Genomic DNA, 15,875 nt, shown 5'->3' with positions numbered 1-15,875 from the left:
TCTTTTAGACTCATCTTTTAAGCATTTAGTACCACTCGGCCATAAAAAAGGATGAATTAATGCCTCTTGCATCAATTTGGGAGGAACTAGAGACCATCCTAAGTGAAATGTGTCAAGAATGGAAAAACAGACACCACATGTACACTCTAATAAAATGGCACTAACCGATGGCACACAGGTGCACAGATGACAGTACACGTCACAGGAATCAAGCAGGGGAAGGGGAGAAGGGGGCAAGAAAATCCACCTAACGGGTACAAGGAACACTATTCAGGTGACGGGCACATTTACAGCCCTGACTCAGCTATGTATCAAAAACATTTGTACTCTCCTAAGATTTGAAACAAAAAACATTTAAAAAATAATAAAATAAATCCATAAATCTTTTATTTTGTGATTTTCTCCACCCAAAGTCTTCTCTGCTTCTGCAACTTGAGAAATGTTCAATTTTATTTTATCCTGGTGATAATTTTTATCAGAAATTTTAAGTCTTTTACTCTAACAAAAGCCAACCCTAGAGGGCCAAAACTTTATTTTGTTAACTGCTGTATCTCCTGTGCCTACCTCCTGCCTGGAGACACATAAGTATTCATGAATGGACAGACACACACTGTGCAGCCATTGCAATTACTCTGCCACAAAGCAATGACGGAGAAGGCTGTTCAAGGTCTATTGCTAAGTGAAGAAAAAAATTACAGAAACTATGCGTAGCGTAGTTCAAACTAAAATTACAAACAAATAATTAATTTTTATTAAAATAAAAGTTAGAGATATATGCAAAAAATAAAAACATATATATGTGTGTGTGTGTGTGTGATCTTCAAATATTATCTGTCTCAGTACTCTAAAAGAAACCTTTCTTTGGAATCAGAATTCAAAGCAATAGACTCTCTTCAATATACACTAAGGAACAGACTTGTAAAATGATGTGTAAATGGTGGAAAAGGACATAAAACTAAACTGGTCTTTTAATACATTTATCATATGAGGACCAGAAACAGGGTCGATGGATATTTTGCCATTTTATAGATATAATAATGTTTATACTGTAGAATTAGACTTATGCTTATCAAACTGTATTTATTTTATTTAGATACCATTTCAAAATTTCTTGTTGACCTTTTCCATGTGTCCTTGGAAGTATACTCGCATGTCAGAGCCGCTAGGACATATTCAGGTGCTAAAGGAAGAATGCAAAAAGAGAACATCCATTAATAACTGGACTATGCTGGAGTTCAAGTTAAACACGGCTGACACACTAAAGACATGATTGGGAAGATAATGACAGCCAGAGATTAGGTCAATGTTTGAACAAAAATGTTTAGATAGCTCCTTTGAAAACATGGCTCAATTAACAGTCTCAATAACCAGGAGGCAGAACAAAGTTCATTTGGATATATACGTGTATGGCACGTCTAGGTAGCACATTTTGGGAAACAAAGACATGCAAGGAAGTCAGGGACGGAACAAATTATTTTACAACAGACTGCTATGAGAACCACACACCCATCTCCACTGCTAAGTAGCGAATTTTCCACTGGAGTCTCAGGCAAAGGCAAACTACTCATCAAGTGTTAATGTAAATAATTTCTACAATCAGTGTTACAAGCTGTCTAAAAGATTGGAAGTGGGAGTGGACAAAAGGTGATCCCAGGCTCAGGTTTTTGTCATCTGCTTACAACTACCACTGACTGTGGCAGATTGGAGCCTACAATGAACTGGCACCCTTCTGGGTCTTGGAATGTGGTTCAGCAAAATCCTAAAAAGGCATTTTAACATCTTAACTTTAAGTTTAAAATCCATGTAAATGTTACAATCTACCCTATGACATCGGTGTGCGCTTTAGTATACAAAATAACATTTTAAAGTAATTGTTGTGTGGTAAAAGGACACCTCCAGAATAGAAGACACAGCAGGTTTTACCCAGTTGCTTCAAATCCCCCCACAGTCCCAGGCTGTGACTCTCCAGTTTAAGCTGGTCAGTTGGGTCCTTCCGGGGCTGGCTGTGGGAGGCTTTAAGCAGCAAGCCATTGAGTTTAGACTTCACACTGTAGGAAACTGGCAAGTCATGAGAACATTGCAAACAGAGGGATCAAATTGCAACGTGTTGGAAACACTAAGCCAGAAACAGTGTGAAGGATGGTTTGGGGGGAAGAGATGAGAAAAAAAGCAAACAAGTTAGCCCATGCAGGAAAACAGGCAATGCCATGGGAAGTGGAGCACAAGAGGCAGTAGGAAGGGACAGGACAGAGGCAGTTAGCACCAGGCTGTGAGTCCTGTCCCTGCCTCCCCTGTCTCCCCCCCAGGGGCTTGTGTTTTGACAGCCACTCTGCCAACACTGGACTCAGGCTGGGCCTAGTGAGGGCCAAGGGCTTTGGCCTCCTGGAGGTTCAGGGACAAGCACTGACAGGAGGCAGATTGATGAACAGGAGAAAAGGCAAACACATGTCTTTGACCTGCATACACAGCAGCTTCAGGATGGAGACCCCACCCCAGGGAGGCACAGACACTTCCACACCACCTTGAGGGGACTGAAGGGGCGGGGCCTGGGCCCTGGAAGAAAAGGCTATGGGATGGGAAGAAGAGGATTCTGTGGAGGGGCAATGAATGATTACTAGGGAGAGTGATTCACTGGGGAAGGGAAAGTGACCCCCAGGGGGCTCTCTGTGGAATCTGAATGAGTCTTAAGGGCAGAACATCATCTTCTAAATGAGTCTGGGCAGATGTGCTGAGTCTCCCAGTCTCATGGGGAGGGGAAGAAAAGGAACAATTATTCTCCTTGGCGGGTCTGGGTCTTAGGCAGTTGCAGAAACTTCCACTCCTCTGGGGGAGACAGTGGGGAGGGTGAGGTCAGAGAGACCTGGAGGCTTCTTCAGTTCAGCCTGTCAAAGTGCCACAGTTGGAGGCATCAGTTTCTGAGCCCCAACAGTCACAAAGGTAAAAGCAGAAGTTAGCCCAATGTGGATGACCCTGCAATTTTTATTAAACTACACTAGATGGTGACATCATAGAATTACCTCAAAGACCTTCTTAACAAACTCCTCTCAAAACTCAGAGCTGGGAAGAATAATTTTCCTCCTAATGCACACACAGGCTTTCTATAACTCAGCAGTGAGGCCTGTTTATACATTCTGTGTTGCTCTTTGTCTTCACTACTTGTAATCTCCAAGGTATATATTGTGCATTGTTTTAGTTTTCACTGGCATTTTTTTGATACTTTGTTTTACCTATTCTCATTACTTCTTGTTAATTTTAAGTAATTTTCATTCATTTGCAAGAGCAGCTCACAGACTAAGGGAAACACGTGCCCCTGATGACTTATTACAAAGGACATTTTATATGATGCCAATAAACTGCCAGATGAAGGGACACATAGGCTGCAGTGTGGAAAGGTCCCCAGTGCTGAAGCTTCTGGTGGAGTTAGGGTGCACCACCCTCCTGGCATGTGGGTGGATGAGTTCTGGCTCACCTTCCTGTAAGACTCCAGCTGTCCAACTGTCTGGGAGCTCCTTGAATCCTGTCCTTTTGAGCCTTTTAGGGAGACTTCATTGGATAGGAATGATTGACAACCACGTAGAAATGTGATCGGACAAAAAGGATATGCCCTAACACTATTACACTGAGTGGGAAACCCAGCAAACCCTGTGCAGAGATCCCTCTTCAACTCGTTGCACAGCTTTCCTTCTGCCTAGGAATGGGGCAGGACCCTCTCTGGAATGAGGGTCTTGTGACCCACAAGCAGATTAGAGTGCTCTCTCCAGCAAGTGAAAGGAGGACGGGAGAGGGTCAAAGTGAAATTTCTGTTTTCAGAGTCCTACTTCTGGGGCCTAAATCCCCCATCATTATAACAAAAGACTGTAGAAGGGCTATGGGAGTTATAAGCCAGGAACCAGAGACAAAAACAAATATATATACATCATCATATCATAATGTCCTAAATGTGTGTAACATTTTAGCCTTTCATACCGTATTTTAACTATGCCTTTTCTACATTAACTATGTAGAATCTATATTTGTTAAGAGAAACAAATATTTACCAGTTTGTTCCAATTGTGGAGAAACACAAATGTGTGCTGGCCTTGTTATCTGTGGCCTTGTGCTGTTCATAACACTTTGGTTTGGAAAAGTATTTTAACAATATAAAAAATAAAATGTAAAAAGTAAACTAGCTTGGTATGGGCGTCCCAACTACTCAGGAGGCTGACATGGGTGGATCACTGGAGGCTAAGAGTTTGACACCAGCCTGGGCAATATAGCCACACACGCATTCTTGAAAATAAAGTGAAAAATATAGTAGGTGGACATGTGCCGTGTTCCTGGAGTCCCAATTGCTCAGGAGGCTGAGCTGGGAGGATCGCTTGAGGCCAGGAGGTCCAGGCTACACTAAGCTATGACAGTGCACCACGTCCCAGCATGGGTGACAGAGCAACACTGTGTCACTTAAAACAGTAAAAACGATAAGAGTCCACCTAAAGAATTGCTTGTGCTTAAAAGCCATTTGTGAGTCACTGTGAATACTGAGATCGGGGCGATAAAGCTGCTCCCACTTGTTTGTTCAGATGTCAGTGAGACTAGTTTTGGTCCCAGGCAAGGGGCTGCTTTGGATTACAATTGAGGAGGCAGATTTGATCTTGGCAGACGCAGTAGGTTTCTGTTTGGTTGTTGTTGTTCTGGTGGTGGTGGTGGTGGTGGTGGTTGTTCACTGCAGCTGGAACTCCTGGCCTCAAGCGATCCTCTTGCCTCAGCCTCCTGAGTGGCTGGGACTCCAGGGGCATGCCACCGTGCCTGGCCTCGTGTGGACCTTGAGATGTTCTTGTGCCTCAGTTCTTGTAGCCTCTCACGGTGGAGCATCCATAACGCGTCTGTTGCGCCACCTGTGAAAGAAGGCGCGAATTTTTCGGGGACAGCTCTTTCGACGAGGGTTGTTTTTTCCTTTTTTGAAGAGGTGTGTCTTCCTCTGTGGGATTCTGATGCCCAGTATGGTCTTTCTTGGAGTGGGGAACTGGGAGGCAGGATTGCTCCCAACTTCTTCTAGTAAGGCTTGGGCCAAAGATGTTATGGTTTGGTCCCCATCGTCTTCTACACGTTCTAGAGCTGAAAGAAGAAGGAGGTCAACTAAGGCTCCAGACCCTGAGGACCGTCGGCCCAACCTCATCCTTCTCCACCTCACACACCAGGTCATTATCACATGATTGCATTTATAGTCATTTTTATCACTATCAAAGCCATACTTGCTTCATTGTAGGAAATATGGATAATAAAAATTATTTTTTAACAAAAGGAAAAGAAGAAAAATCTCTCACCCCCAGAGATAACATTGCTAATAACTTGGTACCTATATTTAAATACCTAATATGGACAAATACCTAATATGGATAAAACATTTATTTACAAAAATAGCTTTAACATTTTTTCCTCCCACAAAATAGTACTCTAAACACCATAAAATCCAATCACATGATTCTAGCATATATTTTTAGATGAATACTTTACTAGTAAATACTTAGATTATTTGCAATTTTTCACTTTTATTAATATAAATAATCATGAATTCAGTCATCAACTCTTTACTGAGTACTTCTTATCACCTGGCACTGTGCTAGGTGCTGACAATAGAGTGGTGACTCATAGAGACAGAGTCCCCAACCTCAAGCAGTTAACAGGTGGGGGAAAGAAAAAATCATCAGGAAACATGAATTCAGCCCAGAGAAGGAAGCTGAATGGACTAATGAGAGAGAATCACTGGGAAGGACCCCTTCAGACAGGCCAGTTGGGGAATGCCTCTCTGGGAAAGTGGCATTTGAGCCTAGATCTAAAGCCTGAGAGCCTGCCATGTGCAGCCTGAGGGCAGAAGCATTCCCAGTGGGGGAGGGATGTATTCATGCTATACAAAGTTCCAGTTGGCTGTAGCTTCTGAGAATTAGGCAGTGATGCAGGCTGAGGTGGGGGGGGGGCAGGCAGAGGCCAGAACCCCCGGGGCCAGCCTGTGAGCCTCAGAGCAGTGGGAGGCTACGGAGGGTTTAAAGTGAGGGAGGGGCAGGATCCAGTGTCCCATCTTTACAGAGACTCTGGCTGCTATGTGGAGAACACCGCAGAGAAGAGGAACAGGGTGTTGGAAGGTTGTTAAAGTGGTGTGGGTTACATAGGCATGGGAACATGGTAAATGGAGACAGAAAATTCATTAGCATGAAGAGTAGAAAGACAACAGAAAGAATCTTGGCTCAACAAAACTTTTTGCTTGTAGGCTACAAACCCATCCGACTATAGCATCCTGTTAATTTAAACCTAGATCACAAGAAATGAGCTGGGCTTCGAATCTAACAGCAAAGAGGTAAGGCATTAGAAAAAAGATTTCTTGACCCCAGGGTTCTTGACCCCAGGGCACAGGATAACTAGAAGTGCTTTCTTTGGGAAAGTCTTCCCCTTGTCCAGGTGGTTTAGAAAATCTAAATTGGAGGCAGGGTGCGATGGGAAGGCAAGGTGAAATCTCTGGAGGACTGAGGGGTCTACAAGATGCAGCAGAGACCTCAGTTTTGAAACCAAGGCCAGAGGGCTTAAGAGGTATAGAATATCAAGGGTCAAGGTGGATCCATGGTGCAATGGATAGCACATTGGACTTCTAGAGGCTGGAGGCATTCCAAAGGTCAAGGGTCATAATTGAAACCAGAGTTAGAGGCCAAAGGAAAAAGATACTGCTGCCTAGTTTTCAGTGTTCTAGATGTAGCATGGCTACTCTCTGAGAAACCACCAGGAAACTCATTTTTACTTGACCACAGCTATCAGGATGTTCCCTACCTGCCACTAACAACACTATCCCTTGCGGTAGCCCAGAAGTCTGAAGCAATGAAACACTAATGTATTGTGGGACATCTATGTCTCATGCAAACCTCAGTGTTTTATGTATATTTTTATTCAGTACTTAAAACAACTTTCAAGATCAGCACTATTGTCTTTGTGATACAGATGAAAAAAACTCAGGCATAGAGATTAAGTAATGTTCCCACATTCTCAAGGCCAGTCACTGATAGAACTAGGAGTATAGGTATGTGCTCCCATGTCCAGCTAATTTCTTTTAGATGTTTTAGAGTGCTGACTTCTCACTATGTTGTCCAGATGGTCTTGAACTCCTGCTCTCAAGTGACCCTCCCTCCTCAGTCTCTAAAATTGCTAGGATTACAGGCATGAGCCACTGCATCCAGACCCCATCTTTAGTAATCTTAAACAGAATAACTGTCAGCTAAGAATTGCATGTTTTACAAAATTAAGTTTCATACATGAATGAGAGATAAAATCCTACCCACACAAGCAATCTCTAAGTGGATTTGTCACCCTTAGAAGTGCCCTACAGGAAATACTGAAAAGTGCTCAAAACCCCAGAAAGGATGTTTGCTATGCATCAGCGTATAAACACCAAAGAGTGGCAACTCACAGCTCCTATAAAACAGTATCACAAGGAAGAATACAAAGCAAGCAGGTAACAATCAATATGATGACCAGAACAGTACCTCATTAAATCTAAACATTCTAAATGTCTCACGTAAAGGATATAGAATAAAGGACTGGGGGAAAAAAAACAAAGCCCAAACATCTGCTGTGCCCAATAAACCCATTTAATTCATAAAGAGTTCCATACACTCAAGATAAAAGGGTACAAGAAATGGAAACCAGAAGTGAGCAAGAGTAGCAGTAGCTATTCTTATATCAGAAAAAAAATAGACTTTAAATTAACAACAGTGAAAAAAGACAAAGGTGCTCATTGTATAATGATAAAGGAATCAATTCAACAAGAACAGATAATGATTCCAAACATATATGCACCCAACACTAGAGTTCCAGATTCATAAAACAAATACTAATAGACCCAAGAATCGAAATAAACAGCAACACAATAATAGTAGGAGACTTCAACACTCCGCTGACAAAACTAGACAGACTGTGGAGGCAGAAAATCAACAGACACCCTAGACTTACATGGGACTCCAGAAGAAATGAATCTAACAGACATTTAGAGAACATTCTACCACAAAAGTCCAGGATATACATTCTTCTCACCCACATATTGAATGTGTCCCAGATACAACATATGTTGTACCACAAAACAAGTGTTAGCAAATTTGAAAAAATGGAAATCATACCATGTATCTTCTCAGACCACAGTGGAATCAATGAACAAATCCATTCCAAAAAGAAATCTCAAAACTATACAAATACATGAAAATTGAACCATCAGCTGCTGAACGATCTTTAGTTCAATAATGAGATCCAGATAAAAATCAAACCCATTTTGAACTGAATGACAATGGTGACATAAGCTACCAAAATCTCTAGGATATAGCTATAACAGTGCTAGGAAGGAAGTCCATAGCACTAAATGTCTGCATCAAAAAGACAGGAGGATCACAAGTTAACAACCTAATGTCACACCTTAGAGAACTAGAAAAACAAGAACAAACCCAACAGAAAGCCAGCACAAGACAAGAGAGAACAGAGATCAGCGCAAAATTAAATGAATTTTACACACACACACACACACACACACACACAGACAAGGATCAAGTTGTATCTTTGAAAAGATAAACAAATTGAGTGACCACTAGCTAGATTATGCAATGAAAGAAAATTGAGAATTGAAATAAGCTCAGTCATGAATGAACCCGGAGGCATTACAACTGATACTGTCAATATATTAAACATCCTCCAAGACTATGACAAATATCTCTTTGCAAACAAACTAGAAAACGTAGAGGAAATACATAAATTTATAAAAATTTCACCAAGCCTAAATCAGGAAGAAATAGAAATCCTGAACAGATCAATATCAAGTGGAGAGACTGAATCAGCGATAACAATAATAATTTAAAAACTCCCAAGAAAAAAAGTGCCCAGGACTAGATGGATTCACAGATGTATTTTACCAGACCTACAAAGAAGAACTGGTACCTATCCCACTGAAAGTATTCCATAACATTGAAAAGGAGGGAGTCCTCCCTAACTCATTGTACAAAGCCAGTATCACACTGAAACCAAAAGCAGGATGGACACAACAACAACTAAACTATAGACCAATATTCTTCAAGAAGACAGATATAAAAATAGTCAACCAAATACTGGCAAATTGAACCTCACAAGACATCAAAAAAATCATTCACTACGATCAAGTCGGTTTCATCTCAGGGATACAATGATCACACCATATTCACAAATCAATAAATGTGACTCATCACAAAAACAAGATTAAAAACAAAAATCATATGATCATCATAAGAGATTTTGGAAAGAGCATTCAATGAAGTCCAGCACCCCACCCCTTCATGATAAAAACCCTTAACATACTAGGGATAGAAGGAACATTCTTCAAAATAGTAAAAGCCATATATGACAAATCCACAGCCAAGCTCATACTGAATGGGGTAAAGTTGACAGGCATTCCCCCTATAAACTGGATCAGTACAAGTGTTCTACTTTCACCACTTATTTGAGATCATATGGGAAGTCCTAGCCCAAACAATCAGGCAAGGGAAAGAAACAAAGGACATCTAAGCCAGAAAAGAAGAGATCCAACTATCCCTAGTTTCCAATGGTACCATCATGTATCTAGAAAATCCCAAAGACTTCATCAAAAGACTCCTAGAATTGATAAATCAATTCAACAAAGTGTCAGGTTACAAAATTTATGTATACAAATCAGTAGCATTTCTATATACTAATAACACCCAACATGAGAATCAAATCAAGAACTAAATACCATTTCCAAATAGCTGCAAAAGAAAAAATAAAGTACCTAGGAACATACTTAACCAGGGAGGTGAATGATCTCTACAAGGAGAGCTATAGAACACTCATGAAAAAAATTGTTGATGACACAAATGGAAAAGTTTCCCATACTCATGGATTGGAAAAAACAATCTTGTTAAAATTTCATACTGCCCAAAGTGTTCTACAGACTCAATGCAATTCCCATCAAAACACCAATGACACTTTTCACATCATTAGAAAAAAAATCATAAATTTTATATGAATCCAAAAAGAGTTTCAATAGCCAAAGCAATGCTATGAAAAAAAACAAAAAAGAAAGAAAAGAAAAAAAGAATGATCTGGATGTAACATATTACCTAATTTCCAGTGATATCACAAGGCTACAGTAACCAAAACAGAATCATACTGGCATAAAAGTAGGTACATAAATCAATGGAAGAGAATAGAGAACCCAGAAATATAACCACATACCTACAGCCAACTGATCTTTGACAAAGCAGACAAAAAACATACATTGGCGAAAAGAAGCCCTAGTCAATAAATACTCCTGGGAAAAATTGGAGAGCCACATGTAGAAGAATGAACCTTGATTGCTACCTTTAACCATACCGAAAAATTAACTCAAGATGCATTGAAGACTTAAATGGAAAACCTGCCACCAAAAAATTTCCAGAAGGAAACTTAGAAAAAATTCTTCCAGACATTTTCTTGAAAAAGAATTTGTGACTAAGACCCAAAACAAATGCAACCAAAACAAAAATAAACAAAGGGGACTTAATTAAACTACAAAGGTTTTGCACAGCCAAAGACATAATGCACAGAGTAGACAACCTTAAGAACAGGAGATAATATTTGCACACTCTACATCCAACAAAGGGCTCGTGTCCAGAATCTAAAGAGAATGTAAGCAAATAAGCAAGAAAATAAACCCAAATATCCCTATTATAAAGCAGGCAAATTATATAAACATATATTTTTCAGAAGAAGAGATAAAAAATGGCCAACAAAAATATAAAATATTAAAAAAACGCTCAACATCACTAGGCATCAGGGAAATGCAAACTAAAACCACAATGAGAGACCACCTTACCCCTGGCAGAACGGCCATTATTAAAAAGTCCAAAAGCAATAGATGTTGGTGTGGATGTGGTAAAAACGGAATGCGCATTCACCGTTGATCAAAATGTAAACTAGTACAAAGTCTATAGGAAACAGTATGGAGACCCCTGAAAGAATTAAAAGTAGACCTACCATTCAATCCAGCAATCCCACTACTGGGTATCTACCCAAAGGAAAAGAAGTCATTATATCAAAAAGACACACTCACTCTGTGTTTATTGCAGCACAATTTACAATTGCAAAGATATGGAATCAACCTAGGTGCCCAGCAACCGATGAGGAGATAACAACAATATATACACACACACCCTATAGAATACTACTCAGCTATAACACAGAATGAAAGGATGTCATTCACAGCAATGTGAATTGGATGCAACTGGAAGCCACGATCCTAAGGGAAGTATCTCAGGCATGGAAAAAGAAATACTGCCAATATTCCCTTATAAGTGGGAGCTGAATGATGGGTATACATGGTCACACGGAGTGTTATAAGGGACTCTGAAGACTAATAAGGGGGGAGGGTGGGAAGACGGTGGGATCAAAAACTACCTATCTGGTACAACGCATACACTTTGGGTGACTGGCACACTGAAAGCCCTGACTTTGCCACTATACAATTCATCCATGTAAGGAAAAAAACCACTTATACCCCCTAAATCAAATTAAATAAAAAATGAAAGCTTGAAGCTCTTACTCGAGGGGGTAGGAGGGCCATGGGCAATATCTATAACCTTAATACCTCTACCCCCATAATATGCTAAAATAAAAAAATGCAAAAAAGAAGGAGAATAACATAACATCATTACAAACAAATCCCAAGAGAGCACACCTCAAGATACCAGCACTGAAGAATCTTCTAAAATATATTCTCCAGGATGAAGACAAATGGTCCCCAAAGGATGGTCAGAAACGCAGAATGGGATATTGAGGGATGGATGTAAGTCTAGAGTGTTTGCATAGAAGAACAGCAACAATCATAGCATATGAATTCTGAGTTAACAAATGGAACTAAAATATCAGTGAACAAAAGCCTGTAAGTTGGGAAGGACAGGGGTTGGAATGAAAGTCAAGACAAGAGGGAAGTTTAAAACGTGGTTTTACTTTACACTCTGTTAAGCTATATATGCATGACAACAGTCTATGTTTGGTATGGAGCCTATAGAAACTTTTCCAGATACATGTATATATCTGTATATGTGCGTGTATGTGTGTGTGTGTATATAAAGGGATATAGATAAGAATGTTTCGGGAGATTTTATTTTAATAGCAAAACATTGGTAACACCTTAAATGTTCATGAATACGGGAGATTCATGAACTATAGTATATCAATACTATGGAAGATCACGTTGCAGTGTAGGGAATACAGTAGATCTGCATTCCCTAAATACCCATCTAATAGTGGAGAAAAAAGCAAGTTTCAGAAACTGTTCGCATATACACGTAATGTATGCACAGAAAAAGAATACAGATGTCTACAGCAAACCAGTGTGGGAGGGGAGACGGGTATGACATGGCAGGGCATGTAAAGGGGACTTTACCTTTACTGCTAATTCCTTATTTTTATGACACAAAAAGTTTATTTGTGTATTTCTCCTTTTAAAAAGTTTAATGTAAAATAAAAACAAAAAACTACCAGATTTTCAGGGGCAGGGACCGTGTCTGTCTTGAACACCATTGCAGTGTAAGCAGCTACAGCACATAATAAGTGTTCACTGACGGAAAGGATCTATCTCCAAAACATTAGCAGTGTTTTCTCGACGAGTAGGACAATGGAAAAATGTGTCTCTTTCTATTACTTTTCTTCATTTTCTACTTTTCTATATTACATTGGTCATGGTAAAAAGAAAAGGATAAAACATGTCCTTGGGAAATGAACCCACGCTGCCTTCTCTCCCACCCCACCCAGGTGTGCCATGCAGACGCCTGGCTCCAGGCCCAGACTCACCAGTCCTGATCACCTGCAGGTCCTCCTCGTGGATGCGGTTCCTATCAATGTTTCTCAGTGTGCATCCTACAGATAAGGCAGATGTAACATCACACCACAGCTCCTACACCTTTGGGCTGCCTCTTTCCTCACATCCACTAGTCAATAAGGACATGTTTAAAGAAGTCCTAGCAAGGAGGGTTCCTCAGAGATGACTTGTAGCCTCGACAGCAGCATCTTAGTAAAACAACAAACCTCAGAGTGGCTGCGACCCAGACATAGTTGTCAGCACGTGACAAGTAGAGCATGAGCCCAGGATGCTAACTGCATGGTGCCCCCACACCCATGGGATGATGGACAAAGGTCACACGCCTATTAATTAGCAAAAGGGAAATACATGATGCCAACAAACAGGAAAATGATTTAACCTTACCGCTGACAACAAATATTAACAATCAAAACGACTGTTTTTACCTATAGAACTGGTAATGATTTTTAAAATACTACCCAGGCTTGGCAGATGTCTGCAGAAACGGATGCTCATGGACAGTACTGTGGGTGTAGAACATGAGTCAACCATTGCAGAGAGCATTTGGCAATAGGCATCACAAGCCTTAAAATTGTGCATACACTTTGGATCCAGCCATTCTACTTGAAATTTATCTTAACAAAATAATCACAATGTCATGCAGAGACTTAACCACTGCATCCCTCCTTATAAAAATAAAAAACGACACAGTCTGTGTATTCAACATTATGATCTGATTTAATAAATTGACACATAAGTCTATCCATAAAAATGGAATCAATAATATGCAGTCATTAACGATAATGTTGAAGAATATATAATGGTATATATTTCTGATCCAGCAAGGGTAGCAAAACAATACATCAAACTGCAGTGTTACAAAGTGCTTATGTATATGTGTATGTGTTTGTTTGTGTATGTAATTATAGTCTTAGAAAAAACTCCAGCATGGTAGCAGTGGTTACATCCAAATGGTGAAATTGAGGCATTGTTTATTTTCTTCCTTTTGCAAATCAGAATTTTTTAGTTTTTCTGACATTAATACTCACTACTACTGTAATTGAAATCAAAATATTTTGGAACACCCATAGGGCCCCAATTAAAGCAATAGTTTTCCCCATTTCCAATGCTTATGGCTGTGGGCCCACCAAGCAGAGCCCAGACAGTGGGGAGACCCCCACGGAGCTAGGACACACAGCTTCCTCTTCCTCCCTGAGCCTGTCCAAAGCAGGATTTGAGGCTTGGCCACAGGTCAACCTCCCTCATCAGGTCAATGCTGGGACAGGAGGTGACCTGCTTCATCATGCCATGACCTGGCCTTTAGCGGAAGGTCACAGAGGGTGCCCCTGCTGCAGAGAGGAGGGAGGAATCACCAGAAGCCTCCGCTTACCTATGAAATTGAGGGCAGCTGCCCTGAGGGAGGTCTGCGGGCTCTCCAGGAACTCAAAGCTCTGGGACAGTAACTGCCCCACCAGCTGGTATTTGCCCTCGTGGACCTGCGGAGCCAAAGAGGGGGTGGTGCTGACCAGAGAGAGGGGCCACTGGGGATTCCACTAAAGACCTTCTAGCAGCCGCACCCCCAGCCCAAGCACAGCAGCAGCCATCCCTCTCCAGGCAGCGTGGACTGCTCGGCCCTGCACAGCAGAACCCAGCCCCTCCCGGCCCCGCAGCAGCACAGGGGCGGCAGGACCACCATAAAGAGAACGCTGTTCCTGGCCACAGGCAGGAGAAGGGAGACGCTGGCTTCAATCCTGGCCCCAGCACATCCTGGCTTCCCAGTTCTGTCTATAGAGTTGAGGGAAAACCTGCCCAACCTCCCTCCCGTAACTGTCAGGCGTCAGTGGGGAAATGGCTGTAAAAGTGCTTTGTGACATGCTCTAACTGTGGAAGGGACTCATGACACCTGAATTACCGTGCCACTTCCTCACCTCCTTGCTCAGCCCTTACACGGTTACTTGCCAACCCGGTTCCTGCCCTCTGGCCTGTTCTTGACTATTCATTAGCAAAAGGGAAATGCATAGTGCCAACAAACGGGAAAAAGAGCAGGGCTTCCTGCCCTGCTCACCGGAAGACCTCTGTCCTCTGGCCATCCAGTAACTCCGCACGATGTCTCTAACCTCTGAGGAAGGGACCGGGATGCCATGAGGTTCACATGCAGAGAACCAGGGCCAGGGGAGGGTCCTCAGAGGCAACTGATGCTAAAGAATGAGAATCAGGGAACTGAAGGATCACACGTGTCACCTGTCCCCACTATCCAAAGAGCCCGCTGTTCTGTCCCCGGGATGAACGTTGAGACTCTCACTCACCAGGTAGGCGCATGTGTCCTGTAACACCTGGAGGCGGTCACCGAGGGTGGTGTGCTGCAAGGTGTGGGTCAGAGACGCCCAGCCAATCAGCTTTGCCCATTCAGCAAGCGCCCCTCCACAGGCCTATGGGTGGAGAGAAGGGAACCCCCCAAGCCCACTCTTAGGACTGCCCAGGCCAGGGGCTGAGTGGGAGCTCACACATCACAAAGAGAGGGTGACAGTACTCAGGGCCAGCACAGAGGACGATGCCAGTGGTGGCTGCAGAGTGTATGGCCACAGCCAGGCCCATGAACAAAGAGCCCAAGGAAGGGGCTCTGCTCAGGCACAAAAGGGACATCAAGCGGGCCTAGGGTTGGCAGGACAGAGACAACCAGTGTACCTTGACCACCTCGCTGTTTTCCTCCTGCATGTTCAGCAGCAACGGGACCAGAAATGTATACAGTTCCCTTTTCATTGTGGCTCCCAGCTTGTACTTCATGTCCCGGCTCAGCAAGTGGCCCAGGGCAGAGGTGGCTGCGATCCTCACCGGCTCCCTCTCCTGCCACGGAGCACAGAACGGAGATGGGGAGGTGGTGGTTGCCCTGGCCCTGCCTGGCCGCGCTTCCTTCCAACCCCACCGCGGTGAGCGTGGCCAGAGTGCGCTGGCCACGCCGCTTCCTCCCTGTGGAGACCACAGTGCTGTGTCTCACAGTAACTCTCTTCAGATCCCCAGAGCCGAGAAGTCAGATCATGAAGAC

General features: G+C 42.4%; 1 protein-coding gene across 1 annotated transcript; it reads right to left on the bottom strand.

The window, feature by feature from the left end:
• Positions 1-1,075: 1,075 nt before the first annotated feature.
• LOC142875658 (maestro heat-like repeat-containing protein family member 7) lies at positions 1,076-15,660 on the bottom strand. The gene is made up of 6 exons (XM_076010385.1): positions 15,518-15,660; positions 15,139-15,261; positions 14,223-14,328; positions 12,826-12,891; positions 4,038-5,094; positions 1,076-1,180 (listed from the first exon to the last, which is right to left on the bottom strand). Exons 1-5 carry the CDS (start codon positions 15,614-15,616, stop codon positions 4,838-4,840), a joined length of 651 nt encoding a protein of 216 aa, XP_075866500.1. The 5' UTR covers positions 15,617-15,660; the 3' UTR covers positions 1,076-1,180; positions 4,038-4,837.
• Positions 15,661-15,875: the final 215 nt, after the last annotated feature.

Source organism: Microcebus murinus, chromosome 14, assembly GCF_040939455.1.
Source record: "Microcebus murinus isolate Inina chromosome 14, M.murinus_Inina_mat1.0, whole genome shotgun sequence".
Classification (NCBI taxonomy): Eukaryota; Metazoa; Chordata; class Mammalia; order Primates; family Cheirogaleidae; genus Microcebus; species Microcebus murinus.
The sequence above is the reverse complement of the archived record's forward strand: the minus strand, read 5'-3'. Positions and strand labels throughout refer to the sequence as shown.